The sequence below is a fragment of the Lissotriton vulgaris genome, chromosome 3_2 (genome assembly GCF_964263255.1).
Source record: "Lissotriton vulgaris chromosome 3_2, aLisVul1.2, whole genome shotgun sequence".
Classification (NCBI taxonomy): domain Eukaryota; kingdom Metazoa; phylum Chordata; class Amphibia; order Caudata; family Salamandridae; genus Lissotriton; species Lissotriton vulgaris.
The window spans coordinates 246,816,526-246,838,361 of NC_141690.1; the positions used below are offsets into that span (position 1 = coordinate 246,816,526).

Here is a 21,836-nt window from a genome sequence, read left to right on the forward strand (position 1 = left end):
TGTGAATAAGGTCGGCGAAGGACATTTACTTCTTTGAGTAAGCAGCGGCGGGAAAGAATGTGTATATCAGTTTCAGACCTTTTAAATGTAGCTGGATTTGGCCTGTCCAGGACTCTACATCTTTAAGTTATGCTTATCTCCACTGCCAAGGAGTTCTAGTTACATGCCATAAACAAATAAGTGGAATCGCAGTTCGTGAACTCTGAGACGGCCCACTCAATGTGTGAGGTAGGTGTTAGGAGGGACACAGATACCCTTGAGGTACTCCGCCGGTGACTGTGCTGGGTACACAGGAAAAGTCATCAAGCCTTACTTTTTGGCAGTGGGCTGTGGATTTGTGTGGCTCACTGGTTAGAGGCGGCAGACCCAGAAGCAGAGAACGGCCCGGGACAAGGGTTCAATTCCCGACGCGGCAGGGTCATGGACCAGGGTCAGCGGACTCAATAATTCTCGCATCGGTGCCTACTCTAACCAGGGATCACACTCGGCAACTCGGAGCGAAGGGCTGCTGTTTCTTGCAGATCAGTGCTGCTGGGGTCAGAATGGTATGTTTCTAGGGTTTTCAATGTGGGTTTGGAGTTGCGAGATATCTACATTTTCTATGGGACGGCACTTGTCTGGGCAAATTGATCACGTTTATCCTTTTTGGAGAGCGGTGGGGTCCCCAGTTGTGGGGATTTCACCTCTTTTGTGTTGTGATGGCTACAGTGCTAAGATCTCGATTCATTGCAGAGCGGAGGTTAAATGGCACTTACCGGCGAGACTGGATTTAGTGGAGAAACAGTGTTTGAGAGGAGTAGGTTTCACATGGGCGTCGTAGTGTTTATGAGAGTGATGCTGGTGCTGCTCTTTAGCACGTTTTCTGTTAAACATAATCCTAGAGAGCCACACAGTTCCTGCACTTGGAAACTGTCAGAGAAGAGCGAGTTGAGCTTATGAATCTTTGTACTACTTGGGGGCAATAACTGGGAAACGCGCACAGGCAGCAGAGGTCATAAAGAGAGAGCATTTGATGTAATCTGATGTGCAAACTCCAAAACCAAAGGCTGTTTTCATTCTGACCTCAAACTCCAAACACTGCAGCCATTTCACCGAGAGACATATTTCAAGGAGTAGTCTCAAATTCACCTTGGAAGAATATTACCAACTGGTAAATCCGGCCAAATCATAACGAAGGTCGTAGTTAGTTGGTGCAATCATTCTAGTGACAGATCAGTTCAGAGGGGAGTGTAGTGGCACATATTGCTCTACGTAAGTGAATGCGCTAACCAACTCTGAGATTTGACAAGCTTAGCCATCGTGATCCTGTTTCTGGCAAGCCTGATCGCATGCATGGGAAATAGAAAATCCACTGTATACAGTGATGGAAAAACCAACTATCTTCCAGATAAACCAAACAGCATCTGATTCAACAAGCAATCGTGGCGTCACCACTCAACCGAATGTATGCCTTCAAACATACCCCCTCCACAAATGAAATTCTGAAGGCTACCATACATAATGAAAAGGCTCAAATGTATATTATAAAACACCTCACACATTTCGTACCTCGTTTTCAGTCATGCAGTGAAAATGCAGGTTCCTCCAGAAGGCCACAAATGGTAGCAGATATGAGTAGTTGACAGGGTTACAATACAGATGAACATGGTCAGGCCTTATTAAAATGATCACATCTGCAAAAAAGAAAGACAAGAATCCTTAATGGTTATTTAAAGAAGAGTCTAAGTTGAAAGAAGGCAGTAGATGTTTCAAAGTGTAGTGAGTGGAGATCACACTGATTTCCAAATTAATGGCAATACGTCCTTATTGCTAAAATGTTCTCTAAAATAATTTGAATGCAAAGACTGTTTAATTGCTGAATTTAAGGAAATCTTAAGGAACAACATTGGCAGAAGTGGTGGTAGAAATTCAGTATCCGAGCAAATCTGGAATGGAACCTGTGACTTGGAGCGAAGACTGACTGGCAACAAAATCTTCAATTGTGTATTTTTATGACAAAACTACACCCTGTCCACTGCATCCCAATCAATTCCAAAACGCAGGTAGAAACACAGACCCCTCTTTTTACCCAGGTCTATATTCTCCCTGTCACTCAAAAGCAATTGTCTAATGTTCCTCTATTTCTAGCCAGTAGGTACACGGGCACCCAGTGTAAGGACCGGAAACCGCATCTTCAAGATGTTCAAAGTCATGTTGTAGAGCCACTGCTAGGAATATGTACTTCCATGGTATACAGCCACACTTCCTGCCCTTCCACAGTATGCTTGTTTAACCACAGACAGATGTGGCTGGAATATGCTACTACTGTCCTCAGCATGTCCATGCTGTTGAGCCTTCACCTCTGACTATGCTTTCTTCTCTTTTCAGTGTGCTCTTTTCTTGCTGCACCTTTCAAGTTGGGAAGTCGATTCTTCAGCAATCTGTACTAACAAAGTACCTTCAACCCCAAAGCATTGCATGGACTGATTGGGGAACAGCAATCTAGAGTATACTTTCTCCTTTGTGTGTTACCATTGCAACCTTGCTTTCATGAATTGTCTGACGCTTATGTGAAGCAGGAGTGAACGCATTCTGCACGCTGAGTGATGCTGGATTTTATTTCCAACAGCAAGAACCACATAGTCTCTAAGGCTCAGATATTGGATGCGATAAAGAGCTCCTTGGAACCTGTTGCAATACCACAGGATACCACTCAGAGACCCATCACCTACCACTAGGGCTTACCATTGGAGACCATGCACAACAGTTGGTAATACCAGTCAGAATGGTGATAGCACCAGATACCAAAAAAGTATTTTACCCGGCAACTCCTTTGCACTGTTACATCAAGCTGCACTTCTTGTTTTGAGTATCGTGGTCTTATACAGTCAAGGCACTGTAGGGAAGAGCAAGTCTCCCCTCCCAATCCTGTTTCCAGAAAATTGCATTATGAGCATTAGCATTCCCATTCCCGTTCTACATCCCTTAAAGCTAAGTGTCTCCACGCAGAGAGGACCTGGAGGACATGTCTGGAGAGTGGACTTAATTTCATCTGGCATGTGCTGCTCTGGGGCAAGACCAAGAGGTCTTGCGGGTGTAGGTGTGGGACGTCCTGAGCTGGGTTCCTTCTGACTTTGACTCCTCCCATTTGTTAAATGGTTGTACATTCGAAATTCAAGAAGATCCTGAGCCCCTCTAGGAGGAGTTAACTGAAATATACCGTAATATACAGAATAAGTTACTTATGTTAAGTAATGCTCTTTCTGGCGAATACTCTTACCATAGATTCCTCCCCAGACTGATCAAGAGGTTTTCAGAGCAGCGCTCTCTTACGCTGCCTGGTGGCACTGTGCAGCTCTGCGCTGGCCTCCTTCGCCGTGGAAGTGACAGGGCAGAGCTACACATATGCGCATGCCAATGTAGTGGTAACAGCCGTTGCCCCAGTGGAACGAGCCTCAATCCTTCTAGTGGCTGCTTCTTAGCCAGTTCGTAGCAGATCTTATTGCAGAGGACAACGAACCCTGACAATGTCCTTTTCTGTCCCCAGAACTCCACAAAAAGCTTATTTGACTGATGGTCTTTGGTGTGATGGATAGAAAAGATTAAGGCTTTTTTGCGGCCATACAATGAAGTTTCTCCTCCTCTTTTGAGGACTGAGGTTGAGCAAAGAAGTTTGCGAGGGTGATGGGTATCCCAATGTGAAAAGGAGTCATAACTTTTTTTTAAAAAGCCCTGGTCCTCAACACCAGTTTGTCTGCAGAAACTAGTTTAGGGCTGCTGCACTGAGAAAGAATTTGTGACGAGCTGAAGTGATCGCAATGAGCAGCTGTGCACTCGCTCGAAAAGGGTGCACATGAGGAACATCAGGGCCAAATCAAGATCTCACTGTGCCATCATAAACTGAGTGGAAGGGTACATGTGTGCCCAACCTTTAACAGACCCCATCACAAAAGGTGATTTCAGCAAAGTGGCTGGCCTAGCAAACGCAAAAAAAGTTGAAACAACAAGATTTTGCTGGGCCAAAGACAAAACCAAACAATGAAAGATTCAACAGTTTGGCTTGTAAGGGGTCTGTGTTGCATACTATACACCAGGCCAAAAATGTGTCCCAACGCCCTCCGTAAATGGACTTTGTAAAAGGACGCCTAGCGAGAATGAAATCCACAATCTCAGGTGGGAGATCAGAACCAGTCTACTGACAACACTCAATGTCCACCCATGAAGATTGCACAAGTTAGAGTACAGAACCCTCCCCTACTGTAACAGAAGTTCTCTCAAGGAAGTAGTACCCTGATCAAAGGACAAATGTGCAACCCGGAAGGTGCGGGTACCACACTCTCCTGGCCCAGTAGAGAGTGATTAAGATGATTTGGGCCTCGTAACTCACGATCTTCTTCAGAACTATGGAGCAGGAGAGGCAGAAAGACATTCAGGAGTCCTGTGCTCCACTCCAGCAGGAATGCATCTCCTAGAGAGAGCTTTCTTGGGTACTCTAATGTATCAAAGATTTGACAATGGGCATTCTCAATGTTGGCTGAAAGGTCCAGACTGGGTGTAACCAGGTCAAACGTTGCAGTGGGCTACCTAAGTGTGCAATTGCGATTCATGATCCGCCAGACCCTGGCAGCTGAGATTTGCTGCCCTAGCAATTACAGATCCCTCCAGGTGGTTCAAGATCAGGATGATACCCTGAAGTGCAATTCCTGAGGAGCAGCGCCAATTGGCACTGGACCGAGGACCTGATTCTGCCCTGCTTATTCAGGTCTGGTGGCTCAGTAGACTAATGCGTCCACTGCAGGGACCAGTGTTAGAACTCATGGGCACAGGTTCACATCCCGGCAGGTCCACTCAGCCTTTCATCCATCTGAGGTTGTACCATTGAGGTGGGTAACAAACATCTGTTATTCAGCGCCAAGGTACCCTTTGCTGTGATCATGCGCTTTACAATTACAAATGCACACGTTATGTTACGTTAATAACATTGCTTGGTGTAGCCTGTAAGAATTCTGCAATACTCTTTCCTTGATGGACAGAAAAGAGGCTTTCAATACCGGGCGAATGGCACACAACTACAACAGACGGAGGTGGAGTCGGAAGACAAATATCCTCTGTTCACCACCTCACCAAGATAACAGCTGGAACACAACAGTGATACATCCGTCACAAAACATCAGCTTTGGGTGTGGAAGAGAGAGGGGTTTACCATCGGTCAGGTTGCAGTCGAGCAGCCACCAGTGAAGTTCTTGTGCAGTGTCCTCGGACTCCTGGATGACATCTGACATGTTTTGTTTAGGATGTGCCCAATGAGACTTTAAATCCAGCTGCAGAGCACACATATGCCACCTGGCAAAGTGGATAAGCATGATGCATCTGGTCAAGAAATGTTATAGCTACTTTCACCGAGATCCAAGACTGAAGCTGAAACATCAAGCTCATAGCCCAAATGCTGTTGCCTTGATGCGGCAGACAAAATATCTTGAATTGCACAGTGTTGAAAACAGCTCATACAAAAAGAAGCTCTCTGCGAAGGAGCCTTGTGTGAATTTGGCTCATTGATCTAGATCCCCAAAGATGCCAAGAGGTTCTCTATTGTTTGGACGTGGTCTACAACTAATTATGGCAAGCTCGTCTTAAATAGCCAGCCATCAAGTTTGGGAAAGCTGATAAACCCAACCTCAGAAGATGTGCAAAACTCAGTCATCACTTTCAGCAGAGCACAGCATACTGAAAATACTCCTGGCAAACCTTGAACCAAAGGCCTCCATCATTCTTCGGCACAAATAAACAGTAGGTATAACATCTCATACCTATTTCCAAGTCCGTCTGTCTCCATGACTCCTTTGTAAAGTAGAGCTCATGTTTATTGAAACAAGATGAATAGTCACTCCTCTGAAAGCCGCTCTGAGGTGATTGGAAGGTGTGGTGGGTCAGAACAGAAAAGAAGGGCAAAGCCCTCTTGGACAATCTAGAGACCGACCGTCGGATGTGTTGGATTGCCACACCTTGGAGAAAATTATTGCTCCGGTCTCCTTACAGGGTGGTCATGCACAGATATGGGCAAACTACAACAGCTTGGAGGTTGATGCCGCAGGGGCAGGGGAATGAAAAGAACAATGTCCCAGGTGACCTGTGCCAGTCTGTTTGATCTCAGACCCAAAAACAAAGTACATGGGGTATGCCAGGGTGGGATGGGAGGACTAGCCTTTTATATAAATCATTCCAATGGAGTAAACTGTCAGGCAGGGTGGATAGGCCCAAGGAATGCACAGTGGCTCTAGTTTCTTGAAGACTTCTAGGACGGAATCAGCCTTTTTGCCAAAAACGAGGGATCCATAAAAAGACATATCGATAAGGCATGGCTGCACAGCTCGAGAAAAAGCCTGTGGATTGCATCGCAACCTAGCAACGAATCGCCACATTAGAGCCAACTACTCGGTCTGTGCAATCAGTCCAGCCCAGCTCTATTCACATATTTGGCTGCATCCTGGTCATCTTGAATGGTTTGAACCATGGAAGCCCTAAACTCCTCCTGGGCAGCCAGCAAGATCTTGTTGGCATTGTCCAAGACTTTGTGCGTATAACAGATTACCAGACTGACCAACCTCAAGGCTAGGCTGGGCGAACAGAACATTTTTTTTCCAAACACCTCAATCCTTTTAAACTCCCTATCTGGAGGGTTGGTGAGGAATGCATTATGATTCACTTTGCTGGTGGAACCTTGGAACACCCAACTCTCAGAAGTAGGGTGCTGTATAATAAACTCCGGGTTGCCCGGGAACAGTCTATGGCATCTGGCTACTTGCCAGTGGACTGACAGGCAAGAGAGGGGCAAGAGAAGGGTTCCAGTTAGGGCTTCAATCAAGGGCTCGGATAAAGAAGTCCAGGTTGCAAAAGCTCAGTAAAGTCATTTGTTTTGACTTCAAAATAAAGCATTTGTAGGTCAGGACACCATCTGCTTACCTAATTACCACTGCAAGGGAAACGGTCTATTCTTTTGGTGTGATATCAACTATATATAAGGGGAAATATCAAGGCCATTGTGCTTTTTAATGCAACATATTAATTTTCATCACCACGACTCCTCCCTCTCCATGAATCGCCACATCAACGCTATCTCCTCCACCAGTTTTAACTACCTCCGATTCCTACGTAAGACCTTCAAATGGATCCTCCCCAGACTGCAGAAAGACCGTCACCCACGCACTCATCACCAGCAGGCACGACTACGGCAACTGCCTCTACGTCGGAATAAACAAATCCCTACTACGCAAACTCCAAACCATCCAAAACGCTGCCGCCAGGCTCATCCTATGGACACCGTGCCACGAACACATGACTCCACGCCTGCAAGAACTCCACTGGCTCCCCATTGAGAAAAGGGTCACCTACAAACTACTCACGCATGCCTTTAAATCCCTGCATAACATCGGACCCAAATATCTCAACAACCGAATGAGCTTCCAAGAGGAACCTCCGTTCAGCCGACCTCGCACTGGCGGTGGTCCCCCGCATCCACTGAAGCAGAGCCAGTGGGAGAGCCTTCTCCTACACCGCAGCCACAGCATGAAACACTCTCCCAGTAGAAATAAGACGCTCGCCTACCCTGCACGCCTGCAGACGGGCTCTCAAGACCTGGCTGTTCAACTAACCGGAGCAGCCCCACCTTGCCCTCCCCCAGCGCCTTGAGACCCTCACGGGTGAGTAGCGCGCTCTACCAACCCCTGATTGATTGATTGATGATGCAGAAGTAAATCATCCCCATTATCAACATTGTCTTCGCCAGGTGGTGGCAAACTCTGGTCAAATCACAAAAAAGAGAGATGACCCCACAAGTTCCAGGGAACAGGGTACTACGGACAATAAGTCAAGGGATTTTCTTTTGACTTATAAACTCTGGTCAGAATCAGAACCAAAGATATGACGGAGACTCGGAGGACAGCTCTGCTGTAGAGGGAGTCCATTATCTGAGCTTGACTGTACTGGAATTGGGTGCACTTAAGTGGAGTCGGAGCACAACCTTGGTTGTGGTGGCAACAGACTTAGATCTGGAATTGACATCAGAGTCTCCCACTCGATCCTCCTCTGGGGATCTCTGGTACCGGAGATGGCAAAAGAGGGACCAGCAGAGGTCTTGAAGTCAGAGTGAAAGTCTACACCAGAGTGAGTGCGGAACCCAAGGCAGGTTCCAAGGGCTCAGATGGTGCTTACAACAGACCCACCTGAGGTCACCCAACTGTAGGCTTCTTCGGATCCTGGGCGCTGAAAGCATGCCAGAGGGAGTGAGAAGCATGGCCTCCTTAAAGGCCTCGTGCTGCAATTTCACCAATGGCCCAGGAAATTCCAGGCTCATCGAGCCCAGTTGTTAAATTGGCCACTAAATCAGTTAAGAGCTAAATCAATTGCTACTTTTAAACTCTCTCTACTTCTCTTTAGAAAAAGATAGGGAGGATGGGGTTAAGTCACGCTTCGTGTACGTCTTCTTTGCCTTGGAACTCCACTTAACATACTACTTCGACCGCAAAGAAGATATTGCAAGAGTGGCCTCAAGAAAGGGAACGGGTCCACGTCATCGACTTCGAGTAGGTCTTAACCAAGGTCTGTGATTTCTTTTGATGCCTGACAATGTACATCTTCACTTCATGGTCTTCCAGAATGTCTCCGGGTGTATGTGTGCACACTCTTCACACAACTAAGAAACATGCCCAACCCCAAGAACCAGAGGCACATCTCGTATGGGTTAATTACTGACAAATGTTTCGGACAGCCGCAGCACGAAATTCAATTTGGAGAGCATCATTAATTGATAAAAAAGGGAGTGGGCTCCGGATCCATGTTCAAAGGCATGGAAAGAAATGAACAGAAGTCAATGCAGATAGGTGGCGCATAATGCCGCTCCGCTCCGTTCCCTCAGTTCCATGGCAGAACGAGGCCAACACAGAGCCACATGGCGGCACAAGAGCGCTGCTGAGAAAACTTTGAGATCCAGTCTGGCACCTTCTGAATATTCTAAAGGTGAGGAATCTGCGATTAGAAGTATCCATCAGATCAATTTCTGACCCACTCATTCCATGAAATTAAGCAAAATATAAAAATGTTTTTCAGGAACTGATTTATCATTTAAATATGTATATGTAAAATGCCAAACGTGGTAATAATCATGAACTGCAGTGAGAAAGGAGAATTCCTCAAAAATTTTGGAAGACCTTTTGAAACTTGAATGAAATTTTAACATCTGGGATAACTTGTGGTTTAGTGATCAAATGTAAACACTCTAGTGTATAAACATGCTTTGCGTTTTACAAATAGGGTTCTCTAATTTAATTTTTTATTTATAACTTTATTGTATAACTGTGACAGCATGGCTCTTTTTCGAACATTGTAAATATATGCTAATTTTATTTGTTTAAAAATATACTTAAAGGGGAGGAGCTACGCTACGATCCAAGATGGCCGCATAAGCTCCCGGCTCCGCCGACCTCCACCGGCAGCTCGTATATCCTGCCCTTTATCCTTCAAGCACGCCGGACTCCCACATGTATGAAGTGCTCCTGACTCCTGCGGTGCAAACCCGGACCCTCCAACTTACCGGGTGACAAAGTTACGTCGAATTTACTTCTCGGCCTATTCCAGAGCTTCCACCGGGACCTAGATTTCTGACCCATCCGGGTTGGATGTGATCAACATCGGCTGTGGGACCAGGGTTGCTTCCGGTCTCCCGACCTCGGTCCAAACCTTCTAATTCCAGTTGGCAACTGAGTAATCGGCTTCATTCAAGGACACGGCACAGTGACGCATGTGATATCGGTGACCACGGTCGGGGGTCCTATGCCCGGTGACCCCCTGGGGAGCCCGGGTTGTCGGGCTGGCCCCCGCGAGTGGCGAAATACAGACCCTGCCTGTTGTGTGAGCGCTCGTTGTTGTCATAAGCCCCGTGTGTGCCTGGTTCCTGGACGGTGTTTCAGGGATCCGAATCCTGCCTCGTCTCATGCCGGAGGAGATGGGGGATACTGACGGTACACCAACACTGAGGTCCGTAATGGCCGCCATTGGGGCGCTCTGCTCTCACTTTGCCGTCCTGTGCCAACGGATGTCTGTAAAGCTGGATAACGCGCACTTGGAACCGGAAGCGGATAATCCGACAAGCTGTCAGCATGCCTTGGACCCCGTGGATTATTCTCCGCACCATTTAGAGACCCCCGGACGGAAGCCTGTTTTAGCCTAATTTGATGGCTCTGGCCTTATGGAGGGTGCACCTGTGATAGTCGTTGGCTTTCCCTGCTCCATTCCTGTTCGACTGAACATTGTTGCTAAAGGTTTTTACCGCCAAGGACAGTTCTTCAGTGACTTTCGGAGAGGTTTGCCTTCCTTCTTCATCCTCAATTGTCAAATTTTCAGATGCCGCCATTTTGTCTCCTCTCCTCGATCCATCGCCATTGTTTTGGACGCTTCGCCTTCTTCGCGATTGTTGTGGCTTGGACGACATGGGCTTTCGTGAAAAACCGAACTGGTCAAGGTTGACTTTGACATTCGGGGTTAGCTTTTCTATCTGTTTTATGCCGGATATGCACCGTGTATACAGCTGGGAGACGGGAGGTTTTTATTGGAGTTCTCCCCATGTACGTGTTCAATACTTGCTTTAATAGTCGACATGGAATTTGGGGAGGCTGCTGCTGGTGGGGTGTAATGAGGACCGGGAGTGTGTCTATTGCTCTCCTCCTCCGCTTTCTTTCCTTTCTTTAGGGCAGTTCTGGGGCGACAGGCACGCTGTTAGTGGGGTTGGCCGTAGCCATTACAGGGGTGCAGGGTGGTGGGTGTTGGGTGGGGGGGGGTTATTATTTTAGTTTGTTTTGTTCTATGGTCTCTTTCTCTTTCTTATCTCTTTCTCTCAGGTGGGGCTTTCCTTCCTCTTCAGTGGGTTGGCTGTCTCTCTCTATCTCACTTCTTTCTCTATCTGGCGTCTATACTTGCCTATGCCTTACTTCTCTGGGGGGTGGGTTTTTCGGGATGATGCTATAGCTGAATTGCTCGCTATTATACTGATTTTGGCTCCTTGTTTGCCTTAGCGGGCGTAGTATGTTTAAGGCTGTAATGTTCATCACCTGGTTCTGATTACATTGCGGGGTGCGTCCCCCCCATCTCTTCTTAATTCTATTCTATGGTGTGACGCTATCGATAGTGCAGCCACTACTGCTTCTTCATAACCAAAAAAAATGAAACCTTTGATATCCTTTGCTTAATGGCACATGCAATCATAAGCTATGCTTGTCTCGTTGATATTACACGGTCGTATACATTTGCATGCCACCTGAATCTATATCCTGAGTTTGCGGCCGGCCCCTGTGGTTGTAGGCCTGCGCTTGTAATGCTTTGATAATTCAATAAAGGTTTTCAAAAAAAAAAAAAATACTTAAAAAATAAAGTAAGCAAAAGAGAACACAAACTGGTATTCCTCACACTTCAGCCATATCCAGAAAACAGAGAAAAACAATGTTGGGATTCCTCCCAGATCATGGACCCTTCTGTTATGCAGCTGCCTGGTTGTTGGCTCTTACTTCGAAACAACTGTTGTAGCAGACTGCGGAATGCAAGACTCTGCAGCAAACATGGCTTTGGAGGAGTGAGCTGTCAAGAGCACATCCACAAGCTTACCATAAGGGCATTTCAGAGTTTTCAGTGGTATCAGCTGTCTGAGAAGCCTTGGTGCAAAGAACTTTCTTTGGTGGTCCGCTGTCAAGAACAACCAGGAGAATAGAAGACTCCGCCGACTACAACATGAACAAGGACATGGATGATCCAGAAGGCCCCCGCATACTGTCCTCCTTCTTGGTTTCAAACATCTTCTTGAGGATGAAGACTATGGTTAAAGCTGAGCTAGGACTCATCTGCTCCACAAAACTGGGTCCCTCGACTCAAGCTGGTACCAAGAACATTAAGGGCCCCATTAGGATAGCGGGCTGGTTGCCCCCGCCAGACTGGCAGGGGCAATCCGCCCGCCATCCTTGCTGCAAAGACCCCACGCCATTTTAACATGACTGGGGGTCCGTGGCAGATGGAAAGACCGTCCGTCGCTTTTCCGCCCCAGTCGCCTTGCGACTGGGGCAGAAAAGGGTTTATATGGTGGGGAAGTGTGGCCCAATGGTTAGAGCGGCAGACCCTGATGCAGAAGTCTGGTCCGGGACCAGGGTTCAATACCCGCATCGGCGGGTCTTGGGCTCAATTTCCTCGGACCTGATATTTCTCGCCTCGGTGCCTATTCTAATCATGGGTCCCACTCTGCAACTCTGGGCAATAGCTTGCTTAATCTCCACAACGGCCCCAACAGCCCTGGGATGCCTGGCTTCACCCTGGGGATGCCCAGGAGTGGACATTTCACAGGGAAAAGCCAGGAAGGGTTCCTAAGAGGTATACGGACAGCGCCGGGACACTTCCGTTGGAGGTAGCTGTGCGCTCTACAAATGCCGGCATTTACATTTACATGGTGGCGGTGTCTATCAGACACAGCCAGCCATATTAGGATGCGCAATTTTCAAAGCCTTTCTGTCGGAAAGGTACGCAGAGTCTGCTCTGGGGGTCCGTTGCGGGCCCCCAAGGACTACAGCGGGTGGGGGGTACACATGGGGGTACCTATGGTACCGCCCAGCAGTTCCATGCACAACATGGCAGGCACCGCGCGGTGCCTGCCATGTTGTGCATGGTAGGAATGCTGGATGCGCCTGCCACTGCACTGGACCCCCGCCCTTATGGCGGGCGGTCCCTAGTACCGTGAGGAAGGAGCGCGGACAAAGTCCGCCCACCATCCTAATGGAGGCTTAAGTGTGCACCTTAGTCAACCTTTTACCGAGGCTGCCGCCGCAAAGAAGCAGAACAAGGCATAGTCTATTCTGGCCCTTGATATCTGTTGTGTACAGGTGATGCCCTACCTCTTGTGAGCAGCTACATTACAGTTCTCGTAAAGGGACCCCACATACTGTCTAGTGAGACTGGAGACAGAGAGCACTTATAATTTGGTGAATATAAGTCACCATTTTACAAACAAACTCAAACACCAAACTCACTTCCAAGCCAGATATATTGCCTTTCATACTGCTTGTTTGACTGGGTGGTAACTATATATCCCATAACTGTATAGGCTAGGAGTGTGCGGAGTTGTGACCCTTGATGTCTAAAATCTGCATAATATTTTCAAACAACGGATATTTTCACGGAATCCATATTTAGAAAAATAAGGGTAGCTTAGAGTAACAGAGAGGAGAGTGATAGGAACCTCTTGTACCCTCCCTCCCCATACTACTTGGCATAAGGTTGCAGGCCGACTTGTTGCAAAACCATCCCACCGTGCCCATAGGATTTTCTGTTTTAGACCCAGTGTTTTGTGGCCCAGCCTATTGGCAGCCTTCACGCCCGCACCGTTCAAATCCTGCCCTACACTGTTTCAGCTGTTCTCCCTGGAACATACATGTGTTTGTGGGAGGGTTCAGTCGTTTGCAATGACATTTCCTGTTTCAGAATCCCCACCAAGTAGACATTCTGTAGCACAACACAGTAATGGGAGGCATGGCCCATATAGGCAGTGAAATTCAAAACTCTAGATACTACTCGTAAGTGGAATGATCGATTTTTGTCAAGTGCATTTGCAAATTTCTTTACACTCACTTCATGCACATATATTGTATTTCCATACAATAGAAAAAATAGAATAGGGTTACTCAGGATGGAAAATATAAACTTTTTAAACTGTGTTATTTTTTCTTACAACACACATCTTTATAACACTTTCCGCCATTAATATTAAGCTGTAGCAACATTTTGCTTTAACAAGCATTTTTCAAACACCTTAACTGACTATGATCTATCTACTAAGTGAAATGGCGGTGCTTCGATAAGTTTAGCTCGACTAGATGATTGTAAATCTCTACAGCTTTGCTTTTTAGTGAGCCTGAACTTGAAAAACACAAGTGAAGTAACTTAGTAATGTTACTAAGCCTATGGGGCTCCAGGTTGCCTTATAGGTTTTCTCAACCCCTCAATTTAAAGTAGGAGTAAATGTTGACAATTAAATCTTTTTTCAATTACCAAAATGATGTATTTTGATTTTTTGACAATATGACATACTAAGTGTTCAGCTAGTAATAGATGTAGTTAGAGAATTATCTTTAGCATCATTAAAAGCGTGTTACCCAACTGATTCTTCTCCAGCACTAATGGCCTTGCAGAAGCTAACCTGACATGAGACCGCCTGTGGCAAACCACTGGCCTTTTACAGTTGATTTGGTCACAGCTTTTAGTCGTTGTCTTACCATGTGACCACGATTGCTCCAGCCACACCAGAGACAAAATGCATTAGTCAATAACACTGCCCTAGGTCTAATGGACTTTAGATACAAATCTCAGATGACAGTCATGGGACTGATTCTGCACCAGCCCCACCAATTCTCTATAGTCACAAACCTCAGAACCGATGGCCTGTGCTCTGGTATTCGCTTCCTATTCGAGGGGGTTATGACAAGTGTCTCTCATCAAGCCCTCCTGGATCTTTCAAAAAGGATACTGAACAATCAGACTTCTCCGGTCTATATGTTTTTCGGAGCTATGACTGACAAGTGACTGACTGTACACCAGCCCTACCGGACTTTAAGAGGCTGTGTAAAATATCCATGTCTCCAAAAAGGCAACAGCTAGTAGGGAGAGAGAGGCAAGTTACCTATTTTTTATTCGTTGCGCCTGTCCATGTTAAAAAAAATTATAAAAATATACACATGAAATGGGTCATGCTCTCCCCTGTTTATGCATAAAGGACCGGGACAGGTAACAGATGAATAGCTTGATCTGGGGGCTGGGAAAAGAAGCTTTCACTAGACTAAAGGCATTTCCGTTGGCCACAGTGAGTAGTAAAATAGGAGTTTGGAGGTCTAGGAAATGGAAACCAAATTTTCAAGGCCTAAAACTCATCTGTCACACCTGGGACTTCTCTTTTTTATTCCCAGTCGGCATTTGCATATGTGTGGTCTTCGATGGGTGTCCGGTATATGCACAGGTCACACTTGCTCATGTTGGTGCATATCTATCAAGAGCAAGGCCTTTGACCTCCTGGTGAGGGTAACTGCTCTCCCCTCGCGCAGCTCATTCTTTAGAGCACTGCCTCCAGCGCCTTCGGGTGTCCCAGGTAGGTGTTCGGGGCCTTCCTCCACCCACAGGCTCCTGCGTGCGCCTCATCCCTAATGGTCCAGTGAAAGAGCCTCCTCTTCTGTTGGCCCGCTCTGTCAGCCTTTTGTCGGTCTTTTGCTGTTGCTGGTTATTCTGTCTTTTTCTGCTTGGTTTTTGTCTTTGCCTATTTTAGCTCTTTGCCTCTGTTTTTCCCTTTTCACCTTCTTCCCGCCGCTGCTGCTCCCCCCGCGGCCCCTCCTCCACCAGCGTGTTCTCGCTCCCACCTCCCGCCTCCCAGCTGCTCTCCCGACCCCTACTTGATGGCAGCTGCTGTGCGTCCATGCTGGTGCGCTGAGGAAGCACCAAAGGCAAGCCTGTCTGCGCCGATCTGCGACCTGTTTGCTTCCAACGCCAGGGATCCTGGTTCCCCAACCCCCCCCCCCGCTACAACCCCAGCACTCTCCATGCACTCAATCCCAGATGCAACAACGACCGCGAGCTCTCAACGCTGAGCAACTCCCAAAGCCTGTTCTCCTGCTGACACTGCTGCTGCACCTTCACCCACCTCCTAACCCAGACAACCACCCCCAACCCACCGGACGCCAGCGAACACAAACCCCTGAGCTGCATCCTCCTCAACGTGCACTCCCTGCACTGATAATCAGTGCAAGTTTGGGACCTCCTCAGCACTCACTCGCCTGACGTCACATTCCTCACAGAGACCTGGACCACGAAAGCTCCGCTACTGACAACGCAACCGCCATCCCCAACAGATATAAGATCCTGAGGAAAGATCGCCACTACCGCCCCGGAGGAGGCCTCGCAATCTTCACAAAAGCTCCCTCTGACTGACAACCTCCAACTCAGAAGACCCCTGGACCCCACATTCCCTTACCCCCCCATGGAACACATCCACTTCCAGATCCAGCCCAACCACAGAACGACACTCCGATGGACACTCGCCTACAGAACATCCGGACCCGCTTCCCGTTCAGCAATGCCATTGCAGATTATATCGCACCCCACACCCTCGCCTGCACAAACTACAAACTGCTCGGAGACCTGAACTTCCACCTAGACAACCTCAGAGACCCCAACACCACATCCCTCCTAGAGAATCTTGCCAACGTTGGACTCAAGTAACTCATCTACACCCCTACCCAAACTACAGGACACACTCGACCCCATCTTCGCCGGAGGAAACAACCCTCACTTCAGTAACACCATGCAGCCTCTCTGGTCGGACCACCACTGCGTCCATTTCTCCTTCTCGAAACCCACTGCATACAAGCCCACCCCATGCCTCACACGCAGAAATTGGAGAAAATCACAGAAGAACACCTCACCTCCACCCTCAGCTGTACTCCTCCCTCTACCACGACAGATGCCAACAGAGTAGCAAACAACCTCCACCAATAGATCGCCAACTGCGCCAACACTCTCGCCCCCTCCAGAACTCCACCAGGCGACCCAGCGCGAAAGCTACCTGGTTCACCACGGACCTCCAAGAAACCAAGCGCTCTTCCAGACGACTGAAGAAAGCATGGAGAAACAGAAAATCCCCAAAAGCACGCATCGCCTACAAGGCTTCCACCACGGCACACCACCAACTCATCAAATCAACTAAGAGAAACTTCATCCAGGACAGAATCCTCCCCAACTCCCACAACTCCAAGGAACTCTTCGCCATCATACAAGAATTCACCAGACCCCACAGCAAAACTGCTGACGTCCCTCCCCCCCAAGACCTCTACAACAAACACAGCTCCTTCTTCCACCACAAGATCAGGACGCTCTACGACAACTTTGACAAACAAAACCACGACACCGACCCTACAGCCTCCAATAGCGATGCCACCCAGCCGACCCTCCTCACCTGGACCCTTAACCACAGAAGACTTCGCAAGGACTATGAAAAGCACCCACTCCGGAGCACCCACTGATCCCTGCCAGCCACACATCTTCCACAGGGCCACCATCGCACCAGAAGTACGACAGACAATCAACTGTGCCTTCGAAACAGCCACGTTCCCCGAAGACTGGAAATGCGCCGAAGTCAACCCCTCTTCAAGAAGCCCTCCGCAGACCCGACTGACTTTAAGAACTACAGGCCCATCTCTCTTCTCCCCTTCACCGCCAAAATCATCAAGAAAGTCATCAACACCCAGCTAACGCACTTCTTTGAAACCAACAACATCCCGACTCCTCAATCCGGATTCCGCAGCAACCACAGCACCGAGACCGCCCACATAGCTGCCACGGACGACTTCAGCACCCTCCTCGATCTAGGCCACACTGCAGCCCTCATACCAATAGACCTCCCAGCAGCCTTTGACACCTTCTCACACAGCACATTAGCCACCAGACTCCACAACGCTGGTATCAAGGGAACTGCCTTAGACGGGATTTGATATTTTCTCTCTGGCAGAACACAAAGAATAAGACTCCCGCCCTTCCTCTCTAAACCCCGGGGTTCCTCAATTAGCCCCATGCTCTTCAACGTCTACCTGGCCCTCCTCGCAACCATTGTCAGCAAACACGGACTCAACATAGTCACATATGCCGACGACATGCAGCTCATGCTCTCCCTCACCAAGGAACTCGACATCACCAGGCACAGTTTCCAAGAAGGAATTAAGAACGTCACATCCTGTATGAGTAACAGCTGCCTGAAACTCAACTCTGTGAAAACAGAAGTCCTCATCCTCGGGTCCAACCCCTCCGCATGGGACAACAGCTGGTGCCCCCACCCCCTCGGAAACCCACCCACCCCTACGGACCACGCCCGCAACCTTGGCATATACTCAACTCCTCACTCACCATGAACCGCAAGATAAATGCTGTGTCCTCCACATGCGTCAACATCCTCCGCAAGACCTTCAAATGCATCCGCCCCTCTCCCCCCCACCCCAACTCCAGGATGAATGCCACCCACGCACTCATCACCAGGAGACTGGACTACGGAAATGTCCTCTATGCCGGAATCAACAAAACACTCCTTTGCAAACTCCAGACCGTCCAGAATGCCACAGCCAGACTCGTCCTCAGCATCCCATAACTTGACCACATCACCCAGCACCTTCACTGGCTCCCCGTCGAAAAAAGCATAACCTTTAAACTGCTAAATTACGCCTACAAAACCCACTATAACACCGGATACCAATACCTCAACAAAAGAATCTTCTTCCACGCCCCCAAGCGAAACGTCCACTCCGCCAACTTAGCCCTAGCCACATGCCCCCGCATCCACAGGGCCAGAACGGATGGCAGATCCTTCTCCTACATTGCTCCCAAGCCTTGGATGAACTCCCCCTCAGCATCAGACGATGCTCGACACTGAAACCTATACAGAAAGGACATCAAGACCTGGCTCTTCGGATGACCATGGAGCTGCCCGTATCACCCCTCCTCAGCGCATGGAGACCCTCACGGGTGAGTAGTAAGCTCTATAAATCCTTGATTGATTGACTCTTTGAAATCAAGTATAATGCACTGCAGAACTTTTTTGGGCTATAGGTATACTTTATGCCTGGAAAATTGATTGTGAGTCAGCCTTGTAGCATGGAAGAGGGAGGGATGATCGAGAAATTTAAAGATTACAGCAGTAAAGACCCATCTGAGAGGGTGCAAATAATTCAGCAGGTGCCTGGTTCCTATTAGATGACACTTGGTGGTGGGTGAATAGGAGACCAAGAAATTCATTCAAAGAAATGATTTAAATGGTAGGGCAACACAAGTAAATCTGTTCTGCAGTGCCTGGGAGAGAACTATAGGAGTCGGGGAAGCATGAGGGAAGCACTATTTCAACAGAAAAGACTAAGCACGTAGAAAATCGGTCATGCTGAAAGAGGTGGGCTGATCTTCATCAGTATCTGTATGTGGTTTTAGAATGGTAGTTGATGTGAACGATACTGGCAAAGAGCGGTTAGCTGATTGGAAGTTTAAGCTGTATTCTCAATGGTTTAAATGACCAGTTAGGGAGCAATAATTTTTTCGAAACTCCTCTACGATTTCACCGATACCCAGACTATTCAAGGAGTGCTACATGTGCCTAGGACCTCGCTACAATCATTATCCATCCTTCTGCATCCTGAATCAAACACTCAAGGACATCTGCTATATTTTTTCTTTTTCATGAAAACATCTTTGACAATAATGCACACTCGAAGTTAAGCCATGTAACTCTTCCATTTACTGTATATTAATGGATAGCTCAGGTTACTAACTGGATTTGCTCACCTCCACTTTTATTATGGAGTCTGAAATGGAACGGATTAGACATTCATACTACGGCCTTAGTGAGATGCTATGCTAATGCAGAATGTGTGCTACACAAGAGTCAGAAAACAATAACACTAGCGGTACCTTATTTGGACACTGCACAATAACTATTGCTTTAACAGTCGCTAAGATGCAACCAAGTTTGTTAGAGGATCAAACATACCATCTAGGGCTTCCTCCGGAAATCCAAGGTTTTCAAAATCATTATTTTTCTGGTTATACAAATCAAACAGTAAGTAATTTGCCAGTTCTCTGCAACCTTCATTGTATCTGCTGTCGATTCCTGCAAAATATAATAAAGAAATAATTGTATGGCCTATTACACAGATACATGACTGCCAATCAATGCAAGTACATCACAAGCAACCATCAAGGAAACAATGCATGCGTATGTATATTCGTATTGGAGCATCTATAGGATATGATATTAACAAGCACTTTGTACAGTGTTCCAGGATGGGCAATTTACCGGGTTATACCTTCGACTGTTATACAGCAAAACCAATTGCGTTTTAAATTACAACATTAAAAATAAGGTAAAAATAAGCTGTAGCACTTAACAAGAACATGCAATTAGCTACTAAACGTATGTAAGCTTAGTACAGAAATGGTTATGTGAACATACGTGTAAAGTGATGATACTCTGAGCTTCCCAATACAGTTAGGAGGACACTCGCATAGGGGTTCAGATAAGCTTTTGGAGTGGAAGTATTTTATGCCCTATATTTGGAAGTTGGGTGTAAAGCAAGTTCTTACCGGGGAAGAAACATAATTTACATACCTTAATCACATACAAAATGAAACATTTAATTTTCAGACTGAACAACTGGATATTTATTTCATGTCATCCATTTCTTAGTAGCCAGACCTTCGGCCAAATGAATTCCGAAAGGTTTAACTCAAAGATTATTTTCAGATCAGGGATCAACATCTGCAGAGTGTTGTCGAAGGTGTATACATGTTAATGTAAACATAAGCAGGATAACACGTTCAGATGTACGTGTTAAAAGAAAGATACAGGCCCAGCCTTACTACAACAGCAGAATAAAAGGCAGCACACATGGGATCCAGACTTGGGGGAGGAAGCAGATGCTCTCTGGCAGAGCAGGAAAAGACATTTAGACATCACCCTAGACGTGAAGGCCACAAGCCCGCATTGAGAGAGCATGGGTTTAAGAAAATACACTGATAACGCTGAATAGAGGCGCAGGACAGATGGGATGTTAGGCCTCAGGGGACAGTTGACATGTAGGAGCTGGGCATTGTTACAATTCAAAGACAGGCATGTCAAAGACACCAAGCCAGGGTAGAAGAGTAGCAAAGCACAAGGATAGATAGGTTTCATTCATTAGTTATGTCATCAGTTATTTTAGTAGAATAATATTGCCTTTTTAATAACGATGCTGTGCTTGTACACATGTGTCAGGAAATATGCAAATCTACGTGCAACACAGACACCTTTAAAAAGTATATAAACTACTGTTCACTGCATTGTGATTTGAAATTTAGTGTACAGCTCTGCAGAGCTGACTGATCTTCCGTGCGCTTAATAAATTCTGTGCTTTGTTGGCAATTAAAGTTGTGTCTTTTTTCCCTTCAATTAGAGAATATTTATGGCCGCATCAGCCAAGCAGTTCATCGTCTTGTCTGTCGCAGACTGCCTCAGCGGGAGAACTGACGGAAATACTGAGTATTGAGCTACGACTGTCTGTTCAAGAGACGAGCAGGTAAGATCTCAGGCTGCTGTCAAAGGGGGGAGATAAGATCGAACTTCGTACCTTACAATTTCATATTACATGACTTTGGCAATCGCAGCATAGAAATGCATGCACAGGGTTTTCATTTTTACTTGTTGGATTAAACTGACGTGTGGTGGTTCCCAGTATGCACCAGAAAACTAGCTAGTGTAAAATAGCTAGTGTGAAATTCCCTTTGAAATAGAAGTGAAAAGGCACTCCTTGAGGAGAAGGTGGGACTGACGGAGTTGACAGGCAGGCAGTAATGCATTACCTAAGCGACAGCTCATAGAAGAGACGAGACGACCCTTATGGAGAGTGATCTAGTGGGCAGCAGTGCATTACCTAGGAGATGGCTCCTGGAAGCGACATTCCATCAGGTGTGATTTAGTAGGCACAAGTGTATCACTGAGGAGGAAACTCTTGGAAGAAGGTCTTAGTGCACAAGTAACTACTTGTGTAACTATGTATCTGTAAAAGACATTAGTTGGTGATTGATTCCTTACCTTAAAATATCCCCAGGCGTCAGACTGGATTCGGAAAGTTTTGCTAGCAGTACCCCAGCGTGTCAGTAGGTGGCATCCTGCGGCTCCGTGTCCATCGCTGGCATTGTAAGCGCAAAAATGACGTCACAGAGACTACTTAGCCGCCACCCATGTGCGCCAACGTCAGTTCTGTACATGACTTTCTGCGCCA

The 21,836-nt window shown here is 47.1% G+C and overlaps 1 protein-coding gene across 1 annotated transcript in view; it reads right to left on the bottom strand.

Annotated features, from left to right (window-relative positions):
- Positions 1-21,836, bottom strand: part of DNAAF9 (dynein axonemal assembly factor 9) — an 816,325-nt gene that overhangs the window by 600,134 nt on the left and 194,355 nt on the right. Inside the window, exons 3-4 of the mRNA XM_086964303.1 lie at positions 19,568-19,687; positions 1,549-1,673 (exon numbers count right to left, since the gene is read on the bottom strand). Coding sequence (XP_086820429.1) covers positions 1,549-1,673; positions 19,568-19,687 — 245 coding nt within the window. The remainder of the gene's footprint in view (positions 1-1,548; positions 1,674-19,567; positions 19,688-21,836) is intronic.